Source organism: Petromyzon marinus, chromosome 42, assembly GCF_048934315.1.
Source record: "Petromyzon marinus isolate PM22_M1 ecotype Great Lakes invasive population chromosome 42, UKy_Petmar_22M1.pri1.0, whole genome shotgun sequence".
In the NCBI taxonomy this organism is placed as follows: domain Eukaryota; kingdom Metazoa; phylum Chordata; class Hyperoartia; order Petromyzontiformes; family Petromyzontidae; genus Petromyzon; species Petromyzon marinus.
Window position 1 is genome coordinate 11,845,637 of NC_133708.1, and position 26,193 is coordinate 11,871,829.

At 48.8% G+C, this 26,193-nt stretch overlaps 1 protein-coding gene across 3 annotated transcripts in view; it reads left to right on the plus strand.

The window, feature by feature from the left end:
* Positions 1 to 25,987, plus strand: part of LOC116951228 (solute carrier family 23 member 1-like) — a 37,006-nt gene extending 11,019 nt beyond the window's left edge. For 2 of the 3 annotated variants that reach the window (XM_032969719.2, XM_076073531.1), the window contains exons 2-12: positions 4,898 to 5,051; positions 7,776 to 7,933; positions 10,829 to 10,973; positions 11,847 to 12,028; positions 12,659 to 12,773; positions 14,035 to 14,191; positions 16,217 to 16,470; positions 18,235 to 18,399; positions 20,262 to 20,370; positions 20,672 to 20,767; positions 21,542 to 25,987. In XM_032969719.2, coding sequence (XP_032825610.2) covers positions 4,898 to 5,051; positions 7,776 to 7,933; positions 10,829 to 10,973; positions 11,847 to 12,028; positions 12,659 to 12,773; positions 14,035 to 14,191; positions 16,217 to 16,470; positions 18,235 to 18,399; positions 20,262 to 20,370; positions 20,672 to 20,767; positions 21,542 to 21,849 — 1,843 coding nt within the window. In that variant the 3' untranslated portion in view covers positions 21,850 to 25,987. Of the gene's footprint in view, positions 1 to 4,855; positions 5,052 to 7,775; positions 7,934 to 10,828; positions 10,974 to 11,846; positions 12,029 to 12,658; positions 12,774 to 14,034; positions 14,192 to 16,216; positions 16,471 to 18,234; positions 18,400 to 20,261; positions 20,371 to 20,671; positions 20,768 to 21,541 lie in introns of all 3 variants that reach the window. The other variant, XM_076073530.1, reaches the window with a different exon arrangement.
* Positions 25,988 to 26,193: the final 206 nt, after the last annotated feature.

The following is a 26,193-nucleotide window of genomic DNA, read 5'->3' on the forward strand; positions in this document are numbered from 1 at the left end:
GACGATGGGTTGCATCGCAGGAACGCGACACCTTAGGGAGGCCTTCGTCCAACAGTGGATTGATCTTGGCTGATGCTTGATAACACATGATTGGTCGACGAATTAGCCTAACGTACCAGGTTTTGGAAGACCCACTATCTTCTGGGTGCATTTGAAAACATACTTTGTTCAACTGTATTTTAATCAAATAAAATTACCATCCATACAAATACGTGCACAAATTAATTTAAAGCACATCAATTGGAATTTCAACTGACCCCACTGTCTTTTGAGGTTTCAGACTCCCAAGAGCTTCCACTACCTCTTCTGTGGTTATAGTCTCTTGCGACAACTTGATGTACCTCAACCATTGCACATTCAGCAACTTCTCAAAGTACTCTTTCCATCTCTTTCTAACCTTTATATCATCCAAGATTGTTCGTCCTTCTCTGTTCTTCACGAGATGCACACGGTCGATGTCCCTGGTCTTTCTCTCTCTGGCTCGTACCATCGTATCGCATCATCTGCCGTCAAGCTTCTGGCAGAGTTGTGCAAACGCTGTTGCCTTTGTCATTGCTACCATTCGGTCTGCCTCTCTTCTCGCTGCCAGGTATTCATCCGGATGGTTCCATCTCTCTCTCTTTCGTGTTCTGTCACTTCTTTTTCTCTCTTGTGCCTTTTGCACTTGATCACTCCACCACCGTGCATCCTTCTGTTGCATCCATCTAGCTTTGCTCACTCCCGCTGGACTACCGGCTACTTTCAGTCTTCCACTCGCCAATTGTTCCCACATTTCATTCGCGCTCCTCCTAGGCATTACGCTTTTTTTAAGTTCTCCATAGCTTGCCTGCAGACGTTTTCTTTCTCATTGTTTAGTCGCCACCACTTCACCCTGCTACAGTTATTTTGTCTCACCTTCCTCTCCCTAACTCATTTCACTACGCAATCTGCCACCAGTAGTCTATGTTGTGCAGTCAAACACTCACCAGGGATCACTTTGCAGTTCTTCACTCCTTTCAGGCGCTTCCTCCTCACTGAAATAAAATCTATCTGGCTCTTCACCTCTCCACTCTGGTAGGTCATCAGATGTCCCCCCTGCTTTTGGAAGTAGGTAGTCATCACTGCAACATCATTTGCCTTGGCCATTCGAAGCAAGTCCTCTCCTCCCCCCCTTCCTACTGCCATATCTGCATCCTCCATGATTTTTTTCATATCCGTCCTTACCTCTTCCCATTCTTCAATTTAAGTCTGCGCCCATCATCAGTTTAATTTAGCGGTAAGCTCTGAAACTCCTGATCTAAGCTCTCCCAAAATGCATCCTTCTCTTGCCCACCGCAGCCCATCTGGGGGGCATACACACACACCACGTTTACAAGTACTAGTCTGACTATGATCAGTCTATCATTCACTTTTCAGACTTCCACCACCTTTGTCTTAATCTCCTCACTCAGCACAACTCCAACCCCATTTCGCCTTGCTGTGGTTCCATGGTATAACAATTTAAAACCACAGCCATTCGCTTTCGCTCCGCTGCCTTTCCATTTTGTTTCCTCAAGCAGTCCGCTAATTCCTGATCTTTTCCTGTCATTGTTCCAATATTCCATGTGGCCAACCTTATCTTATAGTGTATTCTTTTATACTGCTGCCTCCAACTTCATTATTGTAAAGTAAATGTGCCCCAGGTTGGTGCAAAGCATCTTGAAAATATAATAACATTTTAGATTATCTGCAAATCCAAACTCTTGCATTGTAGCTATTTTAGCTTTAGCCCGCCTTTAATTCCATGTTCACCCAATACAAACTCGGATACAACCTCATTGATGACCACGTGTTAAGGTCTGCACGGCGTATTAGTGGGCGGGGGGGTACTTATTTAAATTCTGCGCAAAAACTTAGCAAAGGGCACAGGAGCAGTTCAGATAATCGTCAACGATGTTGGCAGCGAATGAGAATCGTCGCCGGTTTTTGTAGGAACACATTGCACCCGGACACTGTCTAAGCAACCTTCAGAGACGTTTGGGGCACGTGCAGTTAGCACACGAGGGGGTAATGGTGGCGGGCAGTAACAAAGCCAATAAAACCCACCTTATACCCTTTAATAGACTGTTGGGGCAAGTGCTGTTAGCGAGCAGACACACACAAGTTCCGCACAATTGTATTCATATGGGAGACACGATCAAGATGATAAACTACTGACTATTCTGATGTTCTATTGGGTGATGAGAGTCGAGCAAACATGAGCTCGCCAGCATTCCTGCACCGAACCGTGCCTCACTCAACAGGCGCTCATCGCCGCGTTTATCATTTGGGCACTTTGTTAAAACGGTTGTGAAGCACGTACCACCCTTGATAATTGCGTACGTGGACTATTTGCCCACTTTGCTTTGAATTAATGAGTAACGTCGAGTCAACCCTGCAAATGAGATAAGCCGAGCGTTTATCAATGCTGCAGCGCCGCAAGTCATTTATAAAAACAAAACAAAGAGCTTCTGCGCATTGGACCAATTTCCAGTGACGTTTACAGTAATCGTTTCACCGATTGATCAATAAAAGCCTTGACACAAGTTACCGATTTGATTATATCACTAGGTGACGTGTGTGTGGTTGTTGTCGTGGTTAGCTTAAAGATACCCCCCCCCACCCCCGCCGATAAGAGGCTGTTTGGGGCAAGCGCTGTTCGCGAGCAGCATCTATGAAGGTCGGCACGGCTCACGAGGGGTTGGGTGGCCAGCACCACGTGCCCGGTTAGCTCAGCACTCGTTGACCTGGGATTGTTGCCTGGCCACGGGCAGGGCAGCAGTGCCAACGTGGTAACCAGTCCCGGGCTCACCCCCGCGCCTCTGGCCAAGCCAACACTGAGAGTGAAGTTTGTGCAAACAAGTCCCGGGGAGAGCCTCGCGGCACGGCGAGAATCTCATCCAGCAGTGGATTTTTTTTTTTACAACCACGCAAATGTTTCTCGCAATAATCACCCGGAACACGCATTCCGTTTCTGAAGCTCACCGGCACGTGGGAGATAAACGTTGCATCAGTGAATGTTGTAACTCACTTCGCACCGCACTTAGCCAACCGTGATCATCGTGGAGGTGGGATTAGGAACGCACATAGCTAACCGTGCTAAAAAAAGAAGAAAACAAGTTGGACATTGTGCCAAACACAACCCCCCCCCTAAAAAAAAAACACGTGGAAGAGCGATTTTTAAAACAGTGTCGGCCCATCGGACGATTGCACTTTCTGCAGGTCTCGTAACCAGAATCATTTGCACAAATTCTGGCCTCGCCATGAACGTCTCGGGTCTCCTCACCACCAGCGTCAGGCTCTCGCCTCGGGTTCACCAGCCTCTCGGTGCCAATGCAACAACCGCCTTGGGTCAAGTCAACGTCAGTGCATCTGGCTGCTGCTCATCGAGTGTGCAGCAGAATTCGTACGCGTGGATGGCTAGTCAACACTTCACGTGGAGATGTCAAAAAGTGCATATTGCGCGTTATCTGCTGTGACGCATTCTGAGCGTAATAATAATAAATCTACACTTCGAAAGACCCGAGGTTGAAAAGCATTTAGTGCATACACCAAACGGAACCTCATGGTGCAATCAACGCTTATCTGAACAGCCATGCCATTTTCTCTAAGATCAGATAATATTGTGATAATGACACCACTCCCCCCCCCCGTCCTCCTCGCCATGTGGACTATTAAACACAGCATCGCGAATGCTTGCATGATTACTTGCAAATAAGTCACAGGGCCACCGATGACTGGGTTTGTGACAGAGTTGTATGCACAGCTGTCATCTCGATGGGTCTGTTGCCTACGCAAGCCATTCGCAGCGGTAGAGGCATCCCGTGTCGGTGACGCGACGATTCATGCCTTTATGGTCGAAATGTCTCAACCATTGTTGCAGTTCCACAAATTAGGCAGGTCAAAAGTTCGTAATCATCCCAGTAATAAATAACTGGTGTCAATTGCTCTGTTTAGCTAATGATTTTTTAGAAAATAGCGCTTATTTATATCATGGGTCAATGGTAAAGCCAAGCGGCTTGCAACGGAAAGGTTACGAGTTCAAATCCTGGAGCGGGGGTTCGAGTCTGCCCATTATCCAGCTGGGTCAAATGGCGAAGAAAAAAAAGAGTCGCACTTTGTGGCAAAGTAAACAAGTGGCCGACTAATGGGGAGAGACTCAAACCCACGAGAGGAAAGTGGAATTTCAACGACTGGCCTCAGGGTTGTACGACAGGAGAGAGGCGCTGCCTCAATGCTCAACTGAGCAGGACATCGCTTTGACGTCAATTTGTTTTGAGTTATGGGAATGGGTCAACGGATTGACACGCACATGAAATGGAATGCACAGTCACCATGCCAGCATATGATGGAATCATCCATTTGGGTACGTCTGACAGTGGATGCGTTTTAAAAGTTCTCCCTTACAACAGGTGGAGAGTTGATATTTGAATTCCAGTCCTGAAAGTCGCTCAAGTAAAGCCACTTCATGACGATGACACACGTGGTTACTGAACATCTTTACGGCGTCCGAAATGTATGTCAGTAATCGTAGAAATGACCGCTTGTAAAATATAAGGCTGCTTGGTCCACACCTTGTTGCCACTTATCTCAAAAACTGTAGTCAAGCATGCTGTGAAAAACAAGCGATATCGTCTCCTGCTGATAACCCATCAGATAGGGGCATTGCTTGATACCGCTCAGGGTGAGGAAACTATTGCGCAATATTTGGAAAATGTGCAGATGTATTGTCTGTTTTAGAGACCGTTGTATTTTCGTGTTCTGTAGAAGTTGCATACTTTATTACAAAGCTACATTCCACTACACTTACTAAACAAACATTTGTTAAAAAATTACCCAAATTATTGGGCCTTCGCAGATGCAACTCATTGGTTAAAGCAACGCATATTTCAAACACCAGACCAATGGAAGATTATCACGTCGACGAGATGGAATCAGGCGCGTGCGACCAATGCTCGGACGGAGGGGATGGGTTGACCAAGAACAAAGGAGCCGTGGTGTACGGCGTCTACGACACCCCTCCGTGGTACCTGTGCATTGTACTTGGCCTACAGGTGAGCCGAACAAAAACAACACACAACACTGCTGTGGCACTCGCGATGAAATCTGCCGGTGCAAGGATGCATCCTGTTTTACCTTGGGTGCGATTGTAAACAATAGCCATATTCAACATGAGTAACATCTTATCGGCATAATAATTGGTTAATTGCAGCTCAAAGACTCAGTCCAAACATTGCGTGTGGTGGAGTTATATGTCCACGTGCTCGGCATTTGAAGGCCTGGAGAACAGAATCGGTCATTTCGCCGACAATGTGTCCAGGGAGGCAGTTCCATATGCAGACAGCAGAGTGAAGGGAGCTTCTTTCCACGGAGCAATGTTCTGGCAACTGGGGGGGGGGGGTGGTGGGGGCGGGGTTTGGCAGGGTTGTGCATAATCCAGTGGCACGGCATCTTTCATATGGGAGGGTGGAAGCACGCCACTGAAGTTTTGTGAGGGGCAGCCGTTGGTGTGGATTTGTACTTCATGTAGAGCGGTCTTAGCACAAGGCGATCTACGTGGTTTTTAAAGCGGTAACAAGGAACGAGGTATTCTTGGTTCCTTCGCTAAAGTCACGTTGAAGGGAAACGACAAAATAATAATAAAAATATGAAACAATAAAATTGTGAGAATTTTTTAATTAAAAAAAGTGTGAATTTAAAAAATAATACAAATATAAAACAATAAAATTGTGAGACTTTTATTGTTTTATATTTTTATTATTTTATTGTTTCCCTTCCACGTGACTTTACCGAAAGAACCAAGAATATGAATCCTTGCAGTCACGAAAGCTTTAAATAAAAATTTAAGGAACGAGGTGTTGAGTGACCGTGAAAGAGGGGCACGTGGAGGGGTGGGAGGTCACGAAAATACCAGCGGAGGCAATGGGCACCAGCGAAGAGGTCAGCTTTAAAATTAAGAACGAAAGATGTGAGGACTGCCGAATGCAGCGGTTCTTAACGTTTGCTGCAGCCCTGCACCCCTGTGGTTCTCAATCATGAAAAATGTTGAATGTGAATAAATACATGGGCTTTGGTGAAACAAAGTTGTTGCACTTAAGTGCCCGTGCTTAAAATGTTTTTCGATTAATTACCTTCTAAAAAAAAAAAACATTAGCATGTCTCGCACCCCCAGAAAGGGCATCCCGCAACCTCAGAGGGTGCGTGCACCGCAGGTTAAGAGCCACTGGATTAATGTGAAGGGGAAGTTTACTTCAGTGTAAGGGGTACAACGAGTGCGACAAATCGAAAATGATCAAGTGATATATTGTTAAGCCCCACGTGTCAGAATATAGGGTTTTTTTATATATATTCGGGAACACGTATATGCAAATACAAAAAAATGCTCATGCAGTGATGGTGGCTTTTAGGAGGATCCTCCATTTAAAAATGCAGACACTCCTACAGGAGATGCCAGATAGGATTAACGGAACGAACTACAGAATGGGAATGGAGAGAGTATAGGATTGATCGAGGTCCATGACTGCCTTAGCTTATTAAATTATTCTGTTGGGTTTTTATTTACCCCGCCACACACGGCCCATAACAACCAACTAGGCTGTGCCAATTCATAGTTCTGAGTGGGACATGATGTGGGTGGGGTTTAAGAAACATGCACCAGTTTCAACTGCCGCGTCACAGGAGCGAATCGAACCGGATTGCGAGTGTGATGTGCCAGCCACTCCACCAGCGCAGCATCCCCAAGGGCAACATTAACAAGAAGATGTAAATTAAGTGATGAAAAATAAGAAAAGTCTTTAACTCATTCTGGCAAGAAAACGGGTCTGCATTACTCTTTGGTTCTTTCGGTAAAGTCACGTAGAAAGAAAATAAATTAAATAATGGAGTACGACGTTTCGATTGCAACACAAGCAACCGTCATCAGGTAGAACTGAATTTGAGAGAGAGAGACAAAACACAGACACGGAGACAAACAGACAGACACACAAGCAGAGAGAGAGACAACACAGACACACAACATAGACACACAACATAGACACACAACATAGACACACAGAGAGAGACACACAACATAGACACACAGAGACCCAATGCCTCTGTGTCGAGGGCTTAAATAGAGAGAGAGGTGGTTCTGCTGGTGGCTGCTGCTGGAGCAGATAAATAAGCATGTCACTGATTCCACCGCTAAGCGACCTAGGGAAAGAAGATCGAATGGCCCTATGAGAGCCTGGTAACATGCAAACAAAGATGCTCTGATAACGTGTACATCGTCTTCTTCATGGCCTTGTCCGTGTGAGGCCAGAGAACGCCAAAAGTGGCGAACAGTACAAAGACCGTCCAAGTATCAGAACACTTACAGTTCGGGTCGAGCAGTTATATCAATGTTGACCCGAGCTATGTGTTTTGATACTTGCATCACCTCCCCTTTTCACGTTCTCTGGCCTAATACTGATGCGACCGGGCCATGGAGGAGGCCGTCTCTGGTGTAGGCCAATCCTTTTCAAAGACAATGCAAACATTATCAGAGCATGTTTTGCCACGGGTATGTGTGGTCAATGCGGACTTAATGCCTTGGGGGTTTTTATTTGGTGTTTGGACATCTTAGCCACCGTTTGATTGTCAGAAAGTTTAAAACCCATTTGTTATTTTTCGTCATTTTGGATAATGCCAAAGAGGTCCCCCGCAAATGAAGTGAACATAACACTGATGTCAAGAACACGTGACGCTCTGCTCTGTTATTAACCTCCTCCCCCTCGTATCACGGGCGGCGATGGTGGCAGCAATTCCTGACGGCATTCGGCACCATCGTGGCGATCCCGTTCATCCTCTCGGAGCACCTGTGCATCAGCCACGACGACGTGGCGAAGGCTTACCTCATCAACACCATCTTCTTCGTGTCCGGCCTGTGCACTCTCCTCCAGGTCAACTTCGGCATTAGGTGCGGGGTGGGCGGAGCTGGGCGGGGGGGTCATCGCTCATCTTTGCCTTTCGTCAAAACGGACTCTGCTAGGGGGTGGGTGGGGGGGGGGCAAGGAAGTGGCAAAAATCTTTAGTATCTTCGCGTGACGCTCGTTACTTCACCCTGGGAAATCGGCCCTCGAATGGTCGAGGTGACACATCCGCACATCCGACGCGATTTGACGAGAGGATTGGCCCCGAAAAAGGACCTCTTTGCTGGATACCAGGTGATGATCTCGTATAGCCAATGAAGGGGGAACTGTAAGGAGATGCCGACTGGGTTGAAACCGCTAACTGGGGAACAGGTTTACAAATTACGGGCGGTTGCGGTGGCAACTTGGCGCTCAGACTTTAGAGCCACCTCCGACCGCCTTGTGAAGCTGAGCAATGCGTACGCGGGTGATCTACTGAATGCGCCAAAAGCGTGTGGTATCAGAAGAGACATCTCTCCACAAATCAACCAGCGTGCGGTGTTTTTCCCATATCGTGCCAGAATGCTCTGCGATCCAGTCAACGTTTTTGCCACGCGAAATTTGACACTTGTTTCATGTAGATATCAATGTACATCAAGGGGACATTTTTTGCATATTTGACTATTGGGGGGGGATGTGTGTCCCCCCCCCTCCAATATTAAAATATGCAAAAAATGGGGGGGGGGATGTGCCCCGCCCAATATATATAATAATTACGGCCTTGATGTACATCTAGCCTCGCATGCGATATAATACACGTTGCCTTCTCTTGCAACGATGCCGTTTTGTTGGAGGGTACTCGTCCGACACCTAGTGGTAGACAACTTCAGAACAGGCGACGTGGAGGAGGAACATTTGGTATGGCATATGAAATGGCCAACATATCAACCACGCCGTTCAAACTTCTAATGACCACACCTTGCTCGACTACTAAAACATTATTATACATTAAAAAACAAACTCCTAGTATGGCTTTAGAAGAACCCCTCATCCACACCGATGGAGAGGGGCAAACCATGTATAGAAGAACCTCTCATCAGTGATGTAGGAGGAAAAGGAAGCTCAAAACACTCGCACCCAAAGCACTCACACCTGTGGTCCTAGCGCACTTCCGAACTCACGCTCTCGGATAACGCAACCATGGCCATCGTTGACCCTTGGAGGCCGTTTTGCCCATCGATCTGGATATGGGGGGGGGTGTGGTAACGTTCCCGCTGCTATCCGCCATCCGCCACAGTCGTGCAATTCACGCTAGGTTTCACACTCACGATGTCACCCGTCTGCTCTCGGTGCGTCTTGAGGCTTCTGGGAGACGTTGGGCTTCCAAAACCCTATTCGATCACACACGCTCCTCTTGTAAGGCAGTATTACCATCGGGTGCTCAGTGGTGACCATGCCTAGTCACCTCGGCACTCCAGTAGATGGCACTCCTCGCCATCACCAGCTCTGTGTGGCCTCTAAGGCAACCTTGAAGCTACCTGGACACGGGTTGAGATCCTCTCGGGATGCGGCACACACAGCAATGCTGGATCACCCCTTTCTCATTTCACAGGTGCCACAATGACCACGCTGGGCAGTACAGGGTGGCCCAGCTGTCTCGTGATTCCCAATTAAAAATTATCTAAAACTTTTAAGCAAGGTTTATTTAAAATAAAAATAAAATAATATGCAAAGTAAAAAAAAGTTTGGAGTGTCAACTCATTTGGAGTTCACAAGACATCTGTACCACCCTGTACAATGTTGGACTATTGACGGCACGGTTCAAACAGTGACAGGGGATTATGAGCTTTGTAGGCTCTGCGACAACGCTTATAGCACACCCCCCCCCCCCCCCCCCCCCTTACGATGGCGCTAGAGTCCACCGGCCTCATTGTTGAACTTTTGCGCCCTCTGTTGCCAGCCGCGCTAATCGAGTGGCTACTAACCCCAAGCTGCTGTAACGTCCTTTCCCGACCTCGTCTCTCATCCGCGCCCAGACGACCATCGAAACACAACACACCAGGGGGGACTCTTCATTTACATCCCTGGCGTGCTGTACAACAAATCACAATTTCAGAATCACATGGCCACCCATGGCCTCTTTGTGACGCAAAGCCGCGCGACTTCTACAGCATTCAGCAACGATGTTCCCCGTGGTCCGCTCCTCTCTCCGCTGCTCGCTGGATGTTGGGAACAGCTGCTCGTGGCTGATGTCCTTCTGCTGTTGTCTCTCCCCGCATCTCAATCACGCGCGTGTGTGTGTGTGGGGCTGGGGGTCCCTTATATACGAAACTTGGGCCAGATTTGTCACGGTCCATTGGTTATTTCCCCGGTAAATTAAAACCCCTGTACCTGTACTGAAGACAACAACGCACGCGCGTTACACCACCACGCGTTCTGAATGAACCTCAGCAGCGCACGCCCATCCCTCTGCGAGTTACATTTGACTCGAAGCATCGTGCTGCACCGCCGATGAGTCGATGAACGAGGCTCATAGATTCCGTCATCACCTGGCAAACACGCAAACCTGCTCTTCATCAGTCAGTTCACTACAGTAGGCCGCGCTTCACACTCTCACCTGTAAATAATTTCAATATTACGCATCCAGCCTTTAAAGTGTACCGCGTTAGAGTGCGTGTGTGCTGCGTGTGTGTGCGTGCCGCATTAGGTTGTGCGTGTGTGCTGTGTGTGTGCTGCATTGGCTGTGTGTGTGTGCGCCGCATGCGTGCTGCATTGGCGGCCTGTGTGTGTGCACTGCATGTTAGCTGCATTGGCTGGTTTGTGTGTGTGTGTATGCACTGCATCTGTGCTGCGTTGGCTGGGTGCGTGTGCGGTGCGTGTGCGCTGCATTGGCTGTGTGCAATGCATTCGCTGTGTGTGTGGTGCATTGCCTGTGTGTGTGTGTGCGCGGGTGCCTTACAAAGGCTGCCCATCCTGCAGGGTGGCACCTTTGCGTTCGTGACGCCCACGGTGGCGCTGCTCTCCCTGCCCGAGTGGAAGTGCCCCGAGACGCCGCTCAACATCACGAGCCCCGAGCACGAGGAGAACTGGCACTCGCGCATGCGGGAGGCACGCTCGCTCGCTCGCTCACGCACACAAAGATCCCCCGTATAGCCTTAACAGACTGTAGGGGCAAGTGCTGTTATCGAGCACCTATGAAGTCCGGAACGGCACACGAGGGGGTGCGTGGCCAACACCACGCCCGACCGCCTTTGTCTCCCCGCGGCGATGGTTTTACACGTCGCGCCAGGTACGCTCGCTTCAGGCTGAGTCGACCTAGGGGAGGCCCAGGACGGATTCAGATGATCGTCACCGGCGTTGGCCGTAAGTGGGAATCGAACTCGGGTCGTCGGGTTCGTAGCACGGCGCGCCAACCACTGCACGACAAGCACAGTTCGGGCTGGTTATTGGGGAACGGTGTCAGAATGGTGCTGTCACCTTGACACGCCAAGCATGTGGAGACATCGAATTGTACTTTTGCAGCCAAGAATACGTCTTTTGGCACATTGTCAACCCTTTCGATTTCTGATGACGTGCACGCCGGCGTGCGTACGTGCACGCTGGCGTGCACGTACGTCATCGGAACGGAATCGAAAATAAAAGGGCATGCGGGAGAGCGTGTGGCACAACTGGGCGCGAGCTGTCATATAGTGCGGTCGTGTCACTACAGTTCTCCGCGGTGATTACAATGTCTTAAAATAAAACAGCAGCGCCACGCCTCTCTAAATAAAATTAACGCGCGTTCCGAAATTCAGCGGTGAACGGGACCCACCCTTGCAACTTGCAGACATCTCGGAACGGGAAAGGGTTAATATGTAATTCCGTTCATTTTATACGTCTGGCTACTGGCATCTCTCAGTAAGGAATGGGGGAGGGGGGGTACAGAAAACGCTCAACGTTTTCCATGCCGTCCAGTTCAGCCATTCCTTTGCCCTTCCGCAGGTCCAGGGCGCCGTGCTGGTGGCCTCCACCGTGGAGATCGTCCTGGGCTTCTCGGGCCTCGTGGGCTTCGTCCTGCGCTTCGTGGGACCGCTGTGCGTGGCGCCGACCGTGTCCCTCATCGGCCTCTCGCTCTTCAAAGTCGCGAGCAACGACGCCGGAACGCACTGGGGGATATCGGCCATGTGAGCGCGCGCGGATATTCTCCGTTCTCGCGACTGGGATCATCCTCGCAGCAGCAGCAGCAGCGGCAGCAGCAGAGGCAGCGGCGGCTTTTGGGCTTACTGTCGAGCAAGGACGGTCAACCGCGTCGCGCGTGCTTTCACGTGCGCTTGTGCGGCCGTTCTGGAACGCTCTGTCCTTCCGATATTAAAAAGCCACTGGAAGCTGTGCACTTAAAAACTCATTTGTTCGGAACTGCTTTTTGCGATTTTGCTTGTTGCCCTCTTCCCCCGCCGCTCCTCCGATTAGCACGGTTGGCTGTGTACGGTGCGAAAGAAGTGCAACGTGCACGCGATATTCAGGAAGCCACTAAAGCAGTGCACTTATAAATCTAGAATTAAAATCCATTTCTTTAGAACCGCTTTTGCCGTCTAGTTTGTTGTCGGGCACTGCGAGTGAAGGGAAAGTGGAAATTCAAATGGAGCGTGGGGGTTCTTCTCTCGCGAGGCTCAGAAGAAGACTGCAAGTCAGGCAAATTTGGGGGAGCAAGTCAAAAGTGTTTTGGGGGTGAGACCCGAGCGCACATCAGCGAGCCAGGGAGAACTGCGAGAAAACACGGGACTGTTGTGTCCTTCTCTCCGCCGGGGATGCAGGACCATTTTTCTCATCGTGCTGTTCTCCCAGTACATGAAGAATCTGGCTTTGCCAATCCCCACCTACAACAAAGGCTGTCGGATAAAATGGTTCCAAGCATTCAAGTTATTACCGGTAAGTTTTTTCATTGTTTGTTTATTTTTGTTCTTGCCCGTGAATACTGCCTTGATTGTGATTTAGTACCATGGAATAATATCACAGCTGTTTCAATCCTCTGCTCGATGAAGACTTCCACGTGCCCTTTCAGTCGTGGGGGTCATTTGACCACACTTCCCCACGCTGGGTAGTGTTGGTTGGTGAGGGAGGGTGAGCGTTGCTAGAACCGGATGAGATATCATTCAACACTGATGTTAACCGTGGCCAGGAATATAACTCGCACCACTGTTACCACTGCTCTCACCGAATGATAGCAGTTGGTCTTCCTGTATTCATATCAGAACTGAGTTTCAGAAAAAGTCTACTCGATACGTTTCTCCTGATTACCACTGATGAGAATTGCCCATTTCCAACCTTTTTTCTCAAGAAGACAGCTGTTTATTTCCCCATAAGTTGGTCCTCGTTGTATTGACCCCAGACAGGATGTATGTGTAGGCTAAGCTGAATCCTGACCATCTCGTGCCTATGACCAACGTTCCAGTACAGCTACCTCAACAAGAGGATGATCCTGGGAAAGCCAGGATGGGTGGCCCACCCTAGGCCTAAGCAGGCCCAGCTACAAATCCTCTCAGGTCGAGGCGGGGGGGGGCAATAGAGCTGTTTCGTGGGGGCCACCACAACAGTGAGGGAGAGTGAACTTGGGTTGGGCCAATCATGGGAACATTTGGTGGGGCATGGCCCATTCCGGCACCCTCTTAGCGCCAGCCTTGAGCCTAAGTGTCTGTCGGGCGGCTTTTTATTGTTACACGCTTTCTATTAACTCACTCTGTCTGTTGTTGATGTCGATCTTGTTGTATCCTCAAATATTGTAACTCAATTTTAACCCACTTCCCAATTTGGGTTATCAACTGTAAAACTTGGTATGCTTATGTCATACTGATGACAATGCTATATTCTATCGTAAAAAAATAAAAACAAATCTTTTAAAACAATCTTTCTATATGTTATGCTTCGGCTTGGTCTAATTGTCCACGCTCAACTGACGTTGGCTGTAATTGACCACGGTCTCTTACGTTGTGGCAAGCTTCGGGCCCACTTCCTGGAGTCGTGGAGTTCTTCCATTGCTAGTACGGTACATTTCATTAAAGCGTGTTTTAAAAATATATATATTACGTATTTGTGCTTGCGTGATTGCTGCAGGTGCTGTGTGTACGTACGTATGTTGAGCTTCTTTGGCACCGTACGTAGCCAACCGTGCTAATCGGGAGGCGTGGGACAGGTGCTACTGGCTATGGGCATCTCGTGGCTCCTCTGCTACATCCTCACGGTGTGCGACGTCTTCCCCAGCGACCCACAAGCCTACGGCCACGTCGCCCGCACCGACGTGAGGGCTGCCGCCCTGCAGAAATCGCCCTGGTTCCGATTCCCCTACCCAGGTGAAGCCCGGGGCAAGAGGGCTCATCGCCACCGGTGTGGAGACAGAACCGCAGTGTTAACGCTGACCGCTGCATTCATATTAAAGGCTCCTCTTTGGGGGGTTGGATCGCGTAAATATTAATGCGTCGTTAACCCACCACCACCCGACACAGACAATGTATTCGGATTCATCGCGTGAACAAAGCGTGCCAATTATCGTTTACTTGAGCACATCAGCGTGATGCGTGCACACTCCCAACATTTACAATTGTGCAACGACGTTTTGCTGGCGATTACAACCAGCTTCATCAGGCGATTTGCAAGAATTGTGAAGAAGTCTTCCTGCTTCCGCTCTTAAATAGCGTAAGATGATATCAACACTATAAAACTCTCAGTTGCAAATGTGAAACTGCTGTGTAAACACGAATCAGTGCACCGTTCGACACATTTGTCCACGGACCAAAACTCTGACCGAGGGTCTATCAACACCGCGGAGTATTTCGCCAATAAAAAATAGTTCAACGCAATATCCTGCCACCCGAACGCAGATGCCAATCCCAGACAGTCCGTGTCAAAAGTCCGAGCAGGTGGAAGACCCGAGTAACCACGGTGTTATTACCAATGCGTAAACAATAACCAATATCTAAAACACTAACCACCGTGAATTGTGTGTAAACACCAAGCAGAGTATCACGTGTGATCGCTCGACACCGTGGCCGATCGTACAGCACGTAATGTACAATTTGCAAAAAGCCCCTCTAACAAACAACCACTTAGTCTTTCGTACGGCTGATGTAGAAGCAGAGCAACAACCACAATTTCACATGCAGGTGGTCAAGCCCAGATAAACGAGTCAGGAGCAAGCGGTGTAGCGTATCGCTGTGATGTCTCCTTCGTATTTGTGGATCGGGGCATTGCGTTGTTATACGTTGTCACGGTCTGTTCTGAATGACCACAGTTGCGCACACCGGAGATTTGAATTTTCCATTTGTGCATCGGGGTATCCGAATCTGCCACGGTTTGTGCGGTGGATCCGATTTTAGGGTGGACCACTCATAGGTGAACCTGGAAAGAGAGAAACGCCTAACAAAAAATGGCTTAACGACATAAGAGATTGGTGACAAAAAGATGTGGCCACTAATTCATATTCTTAGCTCTTTCGGTAAAGTCACGTTGAAGGGAAACAATAAAATAATAAAATATATAAAAACAATAAAAAATGACGTTTCGACCATAACACAAACGGTCGTCATCAGGTGTGTCGGTTTGCATTAATTTATTTATTTTCTAACGGTGTATTTATTTATTTAAAAAACGTCAGCGCCACACGCAGCGATTTGGCAGTTTATTTAGAAGGACGAGTTCATCTATGTTCTGAAAAGAGGAGGGGGGAGACCGTTTAAAAATAAATAAATTAATGCAAACCGACACACCTGATGACGACCGTTTGTGTTATGGTCGAAACGTCATTTTTTTGTTTTATGTATATTTTATTGTTTCCCTTCAACGTGACTTTACCGAAAGAGCTAAGAATATGAATTACTGCAGTCACGAAAGCTTTAAATCAAAATGTGGCCACTACTTGATTATATTGGCACAAGGCAGAGGGAAGTGAAAACAAATGATGAAATGTGCAGTGGACATCAAACGGACGATCTGCCCATGGATCCGTGATGATGATGTGACTCATAGTGCGTGCGTGTGCGTCTATGCGTGCATTACTCCGGTGGGGAGCGGCAGCGTCGTGGTTAGCGCGAAGCGCCACAACCCCCGGCGACCGGAAATTCGATCCCCGCTCACGGCCAACATCCGCGACGATTTTTTTTAATCGGTCATGGGCCTCCCCTAGGTCGACTCAGCCTCAAATGAGTACCTGGTCCGGTGTGTAAACATCACCACTGGGGAGACAGAGGCGGCCGGGCGTGTTTGCTGGCCACCCACCCCCTTGGTGTGCCGTGCCGGCCTTCATAGATGTTCTATAACAGCACTTGCCCCAACAGTCTGTTAAGGCTACACGGGGGATCTTTGCCTTTGTTACTCCGCAGGTCAGTGGGGCGCACCGACCGTGAGCGCCGCGGGGGTGCTGGGCATCCTGGCGGGGATCGTGAGCTCCATCGTGGAGTCGGTGGGCGACTATTACGCTTGTGCCCGCCTTGTGGGCGCTCCGCCACCCCCGCGCCACGCCGTGAACCGCGGCATCGGCATGGAGGGCATCGGCTGCCTGCTCGCGGGCGCCTGGGGCACGGGCAACGGCACCACCTCGTACAGCGAGAACATCGGCGCAATAGGCATTACCAAGGTGGGCGGGCGGGCGGGCGGGCGAGCGGGTGGGGCGAGGGTCGCCAAGGGTTTACCAAGAACCCGTAAGGATCGCCGAGGGTCCATGTAGAGCGCGTCAAGGGATATTTCTGTAGGTGTTGGGAATAGGGAGGAAGGTTCGTGGGGGAACGAATGAATACGCGTTTTCTCTGCCCAGCCCGATAGGTCTGGAGCGTGCCAAATGATCCTGAGCGCAAGATGGTGGGGGGACATGGGCATCGACCGATAAATGAAACGATGACGTTGCGTCTCAGCAAGCACGTCCATTCAAAATTACACGTTTGTTTTGTGTATACTGTACTGTATTTGCAGACCCTCATGTTTATGTGTTCCCGCCATGTACTGTTTGGGAGATACGTAGTAGGACGGACGGACTTCTTCGAATTATATTATATATCCTGTGTGGCTAGATCGATAATATGATGATCTCGTAAAGGCGCATAAACCATCATGTGCACTCCGGCCATCCTCGTAGCAGCCTGCAGCAGCGGATTATGGCTAGCCATCAAACAATGACAGTCACCACATCGCACGCTTTAACATGCGCTTCTGCGGCCGTCTGGAACGCTCCTCCTTCCGATTTTAGTAAGCCAGTGGAGATGTGCACTTTTTAAATCTAGATTGCAAACTCATTTCTTGAGAATTGCTTTTCGTGTTTAGTTTCTTGTCCTTCCCCCGCACCCGCGTTTAGCGCGGTTGGCTACGTACGGTGCAAAAGAAGTTCAACAGACAGAGACTACCCTCCGCTGCATTTGTCCCTGGTTCTTTCCGTAACCCGGTCGGATTCCAAATGTTCACTCCCATTCTGGCCCACTTCTGGCCCACTTCCACCCTTGACATGTATCATCACCGTCATCATTATCATCAGAAACGCGTTGGCGATGAAGGCCAAAACCGCATTCCACCGTGGCGTAGAAGGCTTCCCGACAAGGTTAGGCCAGTATCACGATAGATCTCACGAAACCACGGTTCCTTCGGCGGTCGACTGGACGATGCCGTGATGGAGAGAGGCAGGGCACGGTGTCCAGGAGGGACGTCCTCAATTCGTGCAACGTGGCCAAACAGACGGAGGCGTTCTGAGCAGATGATGTCAAGGTATAAACTAAACATTTTATTTTCACCAAGTAAGGCCCACTGAGCTATACCCACTTTTTCAGAAGCGACCTGGCCATTAATGATAGCTCAACGAAGTGCCTTATCATCACGTGGATATTTAGAGCAGCCACACACTCTAAACAGATGCTGATTCTAAATGTGGAGGGAAAACCCAGAGGACCTGGAGACAAAATCCACGCGACCCCGGGGAGAACATGCAGACGCTAAATATACAGTGTCAGAGTCGGGGTTGAACCCACGACCTCCAGTATACCAGGCGAGGTAGTTAACATCTCGCCACCATATATAGTGACCACCAATGATTCATCAAGACTGTTGAAGATTATCAAACTGGATGGGAACCACGAAGAAGGACCAGGGTGCACGGGAACTGCCATGGATATAACAAAGTCGTTTTGGACCACCAGGGCACACAGGGTTACCAAGGTGCATACGGACCGGCAATAATTCACCGAAATGTTTAGAGATCACCAAGGTCTGCTTGAGTAAACCCAGTTCAGTCATGGGTGGCTTGAACCCAGATGTAAACTCAGGATCTCAGCAAAATATCTGGCTTCTCAGACACGGCGACTACGAGCCACCATCTGGAGACGTCAGCGATTATTATTTTTTCCGGTCTCGTCCGCAGGTGGGCAGTCGCATGGTCATCGTGACGGCCGGATCCATGATGCTGCTGCTGGGCATGCTGGGTAAAGTCGGCGCCGTGTTCGTGACCATCCCCACGCCCGTCATCGGGGGCATGTTCATGGTGACGTTTGGCATCATCACCGCGATCGGCGTGTCCAACCTCCAGGCGAGCGACCCACGACGCGCGACTCGCAGCTCCTCGCCGTGGTTGTTTGGGTTGCGCCGCGCGCCCACTGTTCAGAACGATGTCCGACGTTTCGCTCCACATGCTGGGAGGTTCTTTTTTCATATGTATGTTTTTGTATTTCAATTAGGAGCCCGGTACAGAGCACAAACCGTGCTACGAGGTGGGGTGGTAGGGGGAGTTTAACAGAAAATCCACAGACCTCAGTCCCCAAAGGTATAGTTAACATCTCGCCACCGTGAGGTCAATTACCAAAGTGCTCCCATGTTCATCTGAAATGGTTGTTGAAGATCCCGCGGGGACATTGCTCACAACATTGAGGCAAGCTTCCAGGCTGGCGGCCCGCACGGTTCTGATGTTCACATCCTTTACAATTGTCGCGGCGAGTGCCGACTGGCACCACGCGGTCCAGTTGGCTGTAATAATTTGAAGACTTGGTTGTGAAAAGGCGCACAATTAAAAAAAAATAGTTCATGACAAATGGCTACGTGTGACTTTCCAAGCCTGGCTTCATTACTACTCCCTACAAAAAAAATGTGGTGAGTCATCGCTCTTCTGTAATATCTTGGCTCAATATGACTTTGATCTTTGGACATGTTCACATTTGACCTGTCCTGAACCACACGTGTAGACTTAACAGCTCGGTGTTCGCAGTCAATATTGTGACTCATTATTGATTTTGCTTATGTGGCCCGAATCTAAAAATATATTATGAATCTCACACGTATGTTTAGTTTTACATTGTATGCCCTTTTGTCAGTCCACCGCTGCACGAGGGCCTCCCCACAACACGTGGTTCATGTTTTTTTTTTGTAACTCCAATTCACCACGCCGGTCAATGTGAGTAGCATAAACATTGGAGCATAGAAGTGCAGAACTGTGCAACGATTAATTTTGCTGCAATGCCCTCTGCTGCGTGCCGCATAGCCCCGCAAAGCGTTTGATGCCCCATCACCCATCCAAGTACAGATTGCAGATGTTTGGTTTTCACGTATGTGCATGTATGCGTGTGTGTGTGTAATCCTCTCTGCTCGGGAACGGCACTTGCCCCAACAGTCCGCTAAGGTTATACGTGGGGATCTTTGTGTTTCTTTCCTCTCTGTGGTCCCATGAATGAGTCTGTACACTTCGTCTTCAATCTCAATCGTCGTTATCATCGTATTTAGCTCCTGCGGCAATGCTGGGCGGGGGAGCGTGGCTCCCAACCAGCAGGGCATCCATCGGCCCTCTAAAACTACACCAATGTGAGAGAGAAGGGAGCGCAGTTTATGCATCTGCCACTCGCCGACGTCTGTGAGCCCAAAACATATGTGCTATCCGGCAGGGTGACATCCTGCCGGATAGCATTTGCCTTAAAGTGCACCTAACCTGGCACGAGTGCTTCGAGAACATCACTTAAATTTGGCGGTTGTTGTTGTTGTCGTGCGCTTACGTGCACGGGCTTGTTTGTGCAGCAGTGCCGAACTAAGCTAGTGCGGGGCCTATAGCATATGTTATGAAGGGGCCCTAAATAAATGAAAAAAACACCAAAATATTGAAACACAAATTTGTAACTTGCATAGTAAAGTAACTGTATTTTTTCATTTTCTCTGCAGCCAAATCGCTAACCTTAAACAGCCAGTCGTTCATAAAAGTTGAAGGCGGTATAGTACTATAGTAATAGAGCAAGTGCACAATCAATGAACCGGAATTGATAGCTTGAAAGCATTTAGAGCGGGGCCCTTGAGAGTGCGGGGCCCGCAGCGACATATGTAGCTACTTGTGCTACTGTGATAATGCGGCACTGGTGTGCACGTGTGGTTGGTGGTGGTCGTGGTGATGCCGTTGTGCTTGATCGCCTTCAGTTTGTGGACATGAACTCAACGCGAAACATCTTCATTTTTGGCTTCTCCACGTTCGCTGGGCTGGCTGTGCCTGGGTGGCTCATGGACAACCCCGATATTCTCCAAACCGGTGAGGCCCCCTCTCACGGACACCGCAACGCGGACGCATTGGCAGTGGTGCGCACACGTAAATCACAAACAACTCAACGCATCCCTCTATAACACCGTGGCCTTAAGGGGGGGGAGAATAATATACAAAAAGGTGACACTTGGGGCGCACGATCCTTTCTTTATAGCACGTGAATAAGAAGCCAGCGAGATAGAGTGAATGAGGATTCGGACAATGCGCTTGCGTACACCCATGGTTACGAAATAGTGATTTGCGTGTAGACCACGCGTAAAGCGAGGAGTTGTCGTCTTCTGCTTTGCAGGCGTCCGAGAACTTGACCAGATCCTGCAGGTGCTGCTTACCACCAGCATGTTCGTCGGTGGCTTCCTCGGGTTGCTGTTGGACGTCACCATTCCAGGTCAGAGATTCTGAATCGTACAATCAACAATACACACAGTCCTTTTGTAATCTGCTGCTGGATGAAGTGCCATGCTCCGGAATGCTGGTCTGTTCTCGCTGGTCAATAAGTGGGGAACCAGGACCAGTTCAGAAATTGAACGCCGTTGATGTTATCCCTGGCCGGGGTCGAGCTCGGATCGCTATGGTCACGGTGACATTCGCTCGTCACCCCACCACCGATCCACCGGAGTAGTCGTAATAATAATGTCCTTTCCCCAGTGCCGGATTATCCTAGCAGCAAAAGTAGCAAAAGTAGCTGCTACATAAGTAGTAGCTACATATGTAGTAGCTACAGGCCCCGCACTTTCGAGGGCCCCATGCTAAATGATATCAAGCTATCAATTCCGGTTCCGTGATTCTGCACTTGCTCTATTACTATAGTACTACACCGCCTTCAACTTTTATGAACGACTGGGTGTTTAAGGTTAGCGATCTGTCGTATTATCTGGCTATATATCAAACGAAAAAATACAATGACTTCATTATGCAAGTAAAAAAAATTGTGTTTTTATATTTTCGTGTTATTTATAAATGCAGGACCCCTTTGTAACATATGCTACAGGCCCCGCACGAGCTTAATCCGGCACCGAGCCAAAAGCCGCTGCTGTTGCTGCTACTGCTGTTGCTGCTGCGATGATGATGACCGGAGTTTGCGTGATGATGATGATGATGGTGGCCGTGGTGGTTTACGCTCCCTGACGACATCGCCGAGGCATTGTGCGGTTTCCCGCAGGCACCGAGGAGGAGCGAGGGCTGCTCAAGTGGCGGAGCGCCGGCCACTCGGCCGCAGACGGTGGCGACGTGGGGGCGAGCAGGGCTGAGCGCCTCGCGCGCGAGCAGAAGTTCTACGGCCTCCCGTTCCGCTTGGACGCCCGTCTGCCCAGGTCATGGGCCCGATGGCTCCCGTTTTGGCCGCCCGGTGTCGACGTGGGCGAGAGCGAGGGGTCTCGCCAAGCCGCCGCGGACACGGACAGCATTCCCGTCGACTTGGTCATAGTCAACAATGCCATTATCTTGGGAAACATCACCATGAATTTGTGATTACTCTCGAAAAGCGCAGCTGGCCATTTGGGCTCACGCGCTTGTGTGTGTGTGTGTCGTAATCTTCAACACGTCAACCCAAGAGGCAGTGGTCAACACGGCAGCCCCATACAGATTTTGAACCTGTGGAGGTCATAATAAAGCAGTTTATCTCCTCGAGAAAACCCCATTGAATGGCAACTTTTTTTTGTAATGCGTGTTTAGTACGTGCACCTCCGATTAGCACGGTTGGCTACGTATGGTACGAAAGAAGTTCAACATACGTGCATACAAGAAATCGGAATAAACGGAGAAAACGCACGCATATGAGGGGATATCACCGAAAGCTCCACGCAGATGGATTCGATCCACTGCTGTACTCTCACCTCCTAATGACCTAATGCCCGATTCACAAATACGATGTAGGCACCATCACTAAGCGATACATTCCATGACGCTGGTTGGGTATCTGAGCAACGTACTGGGCAGACTCCAGCTTGTTCAGAATGCGGCAGCTAGAGTGCTCACAACACGCACGCCATTCCGTGAGCAAATCACAGCGCTCCTCTTATCTCTCCATTACGCTATTCCATCAAGGTCCTGCAGATCTTCTGGTCTCCACCTGCTCAGCACTCCCAAGGTCGAGGTTGTTCTCATTTGGTGATCGCGGCTTTTGTTTGCGTGGGCACCCAAGCCATGGAAAGCATTGCCACTTGATGTCAGGCAGAGTCGATGGGGTATATTGAAGTCTGCTTTGTAAACCCATCTATATCTTTTAAGTGGCCTTCCGTCTTCAGTTTGGTCGGTTTGCCCTGGTTCTGTTTTTGTTTCCTGCTTTTCATACATTCCGCATTGGGATCATGGGATTGAATGCGCATTATAAATTATAATTATTCTTATTGCCCCTGATGGCTCGTCCACTTCAACGTTAAATCACAGTTGTCGCTCTGCGTCAACGTCAGCCGTGCGAGGAAGAATACTCCCTCGTCATTGACACCCAAGCTGACCAACACCGTCCATTGACAAGCAGCTCACCCACCCTCCCAGGCACTCACCACCGTCAACCTGCGTGGCTTCTATATGCACGATTTAGTACATCGTATGCTGTGCCTTTTAACGATCAGCCCCCCCATCGTTCATTGGTCAAAGTGCGGCAGTATACAACAGTATGTAACAGTATAAACAGTATACAACAGTATATAACAATATACAACAGTATATAACAGTATATAACAGTATTTAACATTATATAACAGTATGTAACAGTATGTAACAGTATACAACAGTATATAACAGTATACAGCAGTACATAACAGTATAAACAGTATACAACAGGATACAACAGTACACAACAGTCGTCTACTATATACATTTTATTTTTTAAGATCGCAGTATTATTGACGAATGTGTTGCGTTTTTCGCGTGATTAAAAAAAATGAACTCAAAGGGATCTCAGAAGTAGTTACGTGATATATCCTTCAACGGGCCTTTCCACAACCCATGGGGTGATGTTCTGCTCTGGAAGAGTTCCAAATAGACACTGTCTAATAACATGACGCCGATGGTACATTTGGAATAACATTTGTAAATGGATCAAAACAAAATATGGAGAAATATACAAAGTAAGCTCAATTTTTACTGGTCTTAAAATTATAGCAAAACATTAATGGGCTATACAGTGAGGTAAAAAGTATTTGATCCCTTGCTGATTTTGTACGTTTGCCCACTGACAAAGAAATGATCAGTCCATAATTTTAATGGTAGGTTTATTTCAACAGTGAGAGACAGAATAACAACAAAAATCCAGAAAAACGCATGTCAAAAATGTTATAAATTGATTTGCATTTTAATGAGGGAAATAAGTATTTGACCCCTCTGCAAAACATGACTTAGTACTTGGTGGCAAAACCCTTGGTGGCAATCACAGAGGTCAGACGTTTCTTGTAGTTGGCCACCAGGTTTGCACACATCTCAGGAGGGATTTGGTTCCACTCCTCTTTGCAGATCTTCTCCAAGTCATTAAGGTTTCGAGGCTTACGTTTGGCAACTGGAACCTTCAGCTCCCTCCACAGATGTTCTATGGGATTAAGGTCTGGAGACTGACTAGGCCACTCCAGGACCTTAATGTGCTTCTTCTTGAGCCACTCCTTTGTTGCCTTGGCCGTGTGTTTTGGGTCATTGTCATGCTGAAATACCCATCCACGACCCATTTTCAATGCCCTGGCTGAGGGAAGGAGGTTCTCACCCAAGATTTGACGGTACATGGCCCCGTCCACCGTCCCTTTGATGCGGTGAAGTTGTCCTGTCCCCTTAGCAGAAAAACACCCCCAAAGCATAATGTTTCCACCTCCATGTTTGACGGTGGGGATGGTGTTCTTGGGGTCATAGGCACATTCCTCCTCCTCCAAACACGGCGAGTTGAGTTTATGCCAAAGAGCTCCATTTTGGTCTCATCTGACCACAGCACTTTCACCCAGTTGCCCTCTGAATCATTCAGATGTTCATTGGCAAACTTCAGACAGGCATTTATATGTGCTTTCTTGAGCAGGGGGACCTTGCGGGCGCTGCAGGATTTCAGTCCTTCACGGCGTAGTGTGTTACCAATTGTTTTATTGGTGACTATGGTCCCAGCTACCTTGAGATCATTGACAAAATCCTCCCGTGTAGTTCTGGGCTGATTCATCACCGTTCTCATGATCATTGCAACTCCACGAGGTGAGATATTGCATGGAGCCCCAGGCCAAGGGAGATTGACAGTTCTTTTGTGTTTCTTCCATTTGCGAATAATTGCACCAACTGTTGTCACCTTCTTACCAAGCTGCTTGGCAATGGTCTTGTAGCCCATTCCAGCCTTGTGTAGGTCTACACTCTTGTCCCTGACATCCTTGGAGAGCTCTTTGGTCTTGGCAATGGTGGAGAGTTTGAAATCTGATTGATTGCTTCTGTGAACAGGTGTTTTTTATACAGGTGTAGTGGATTAACACGCGCATACAGGGGAGGAATGGTAAAGACGCGCGAGTTATGGACAGTGGGGTTATGTCGGGACGGCCAGGTGTGGCGGCAGGGAACTGTACGGTAATGACGGGCCAATTAAGTCAGGGAGCAATGTACGGCTGTGATTGGCTGGGATTGTTGTCAAGGACGAGGTGGCGTAGGAATGTCTGGGAATAGAGGGGGGCAAGTAACAGGTGCGGGGGGACGCGGGGCGTCGGTGGCACGCGGTCTAATTAATTGGTGGGTAATGAGAACGGGGATATACTCGGCAGACGGGAAGAACGAGGGGAGTTGTGGTTGGGACTGGAACGACGCAGGTGTGAGAGAAACGGGGAGAAGACATAGGAGACAGAACAGCTAGCAGTGGAGCAGAGACAAGCAGAGACAAGGAGTGACGGAGAGGAGCAGAGACAGGCAGAGACAAGGAGTGACTGAGAGGAGCAGAGACAAGCAGAGACAAGGAGTGACTGAGGGAAGCAGTGACAAGGAGCGACTGAGAGTGATAGAGAGAAGCAGAGACAGAGTGAGACAAAGGGAGACGGAGAGAGACATAGGTACGGAGAGGGTACGGAGAGAGACAGGGAGAGATAAACAGAGAGACAGAGGGATACAGCGAGAGACATAGGCACAGAGATAGTATAGAGAGAGACAAAGAGAGAGAGATGGAGTGAGACCGAGAGAGACAGAGAGACGGGGAGAGACAGCGAGCGACGGGGAGAGACAGAGACAGCGAGTGACAGACAGAGACAGCGAGTGACGGAGAGAGACACCGTGGGAGACAGGGGAGGAAGCGGAGCGAGCGAGACGGGCGGAGCGCGGCGAGTGAGCTGCGGCAAACAGAGGAACTGTGAAGTTATAGACGGAATGTGGAAAGATGTAATCAAAGTGGTGTCGGAGAAAAGAATAAAGTTGTCCGCGTGAAGTCGACCACTACACGGGTAACAAGCTGAGATTAGGAGCACTCCCTTGAAGAGTGTGCTCCTAATCTCAGCTCGTTACCTGTATAAAAGACACCTGGGAGCCAGAAATATTTCTGATTGAGAAGGGGTCAAATACTTATTTCCCTCATTAAAATGCAAATCAATTTATAACATTTTTGACATGCGTTTTTCTGTATTTTGTTGTTATTCTGTCTCTCACTGTTCAAATAAACCTACCATTAAAATTATAGACTGATCATTTCTTTGTCAGTGGGCAAACGTACAAAATCAGCAGGGGAACAAATACTTTTTTCCCCTCGCTGTACATCGGTAGCTGTACACTATACCATTACAGAATAACTCTTCTTCATTAGCTTTGCCAAGGTGGTGTATGTGTGTGTGTATATATATTTATGGAGGACAGAAAAAGCGCTTCAAAGACCACAGCAAG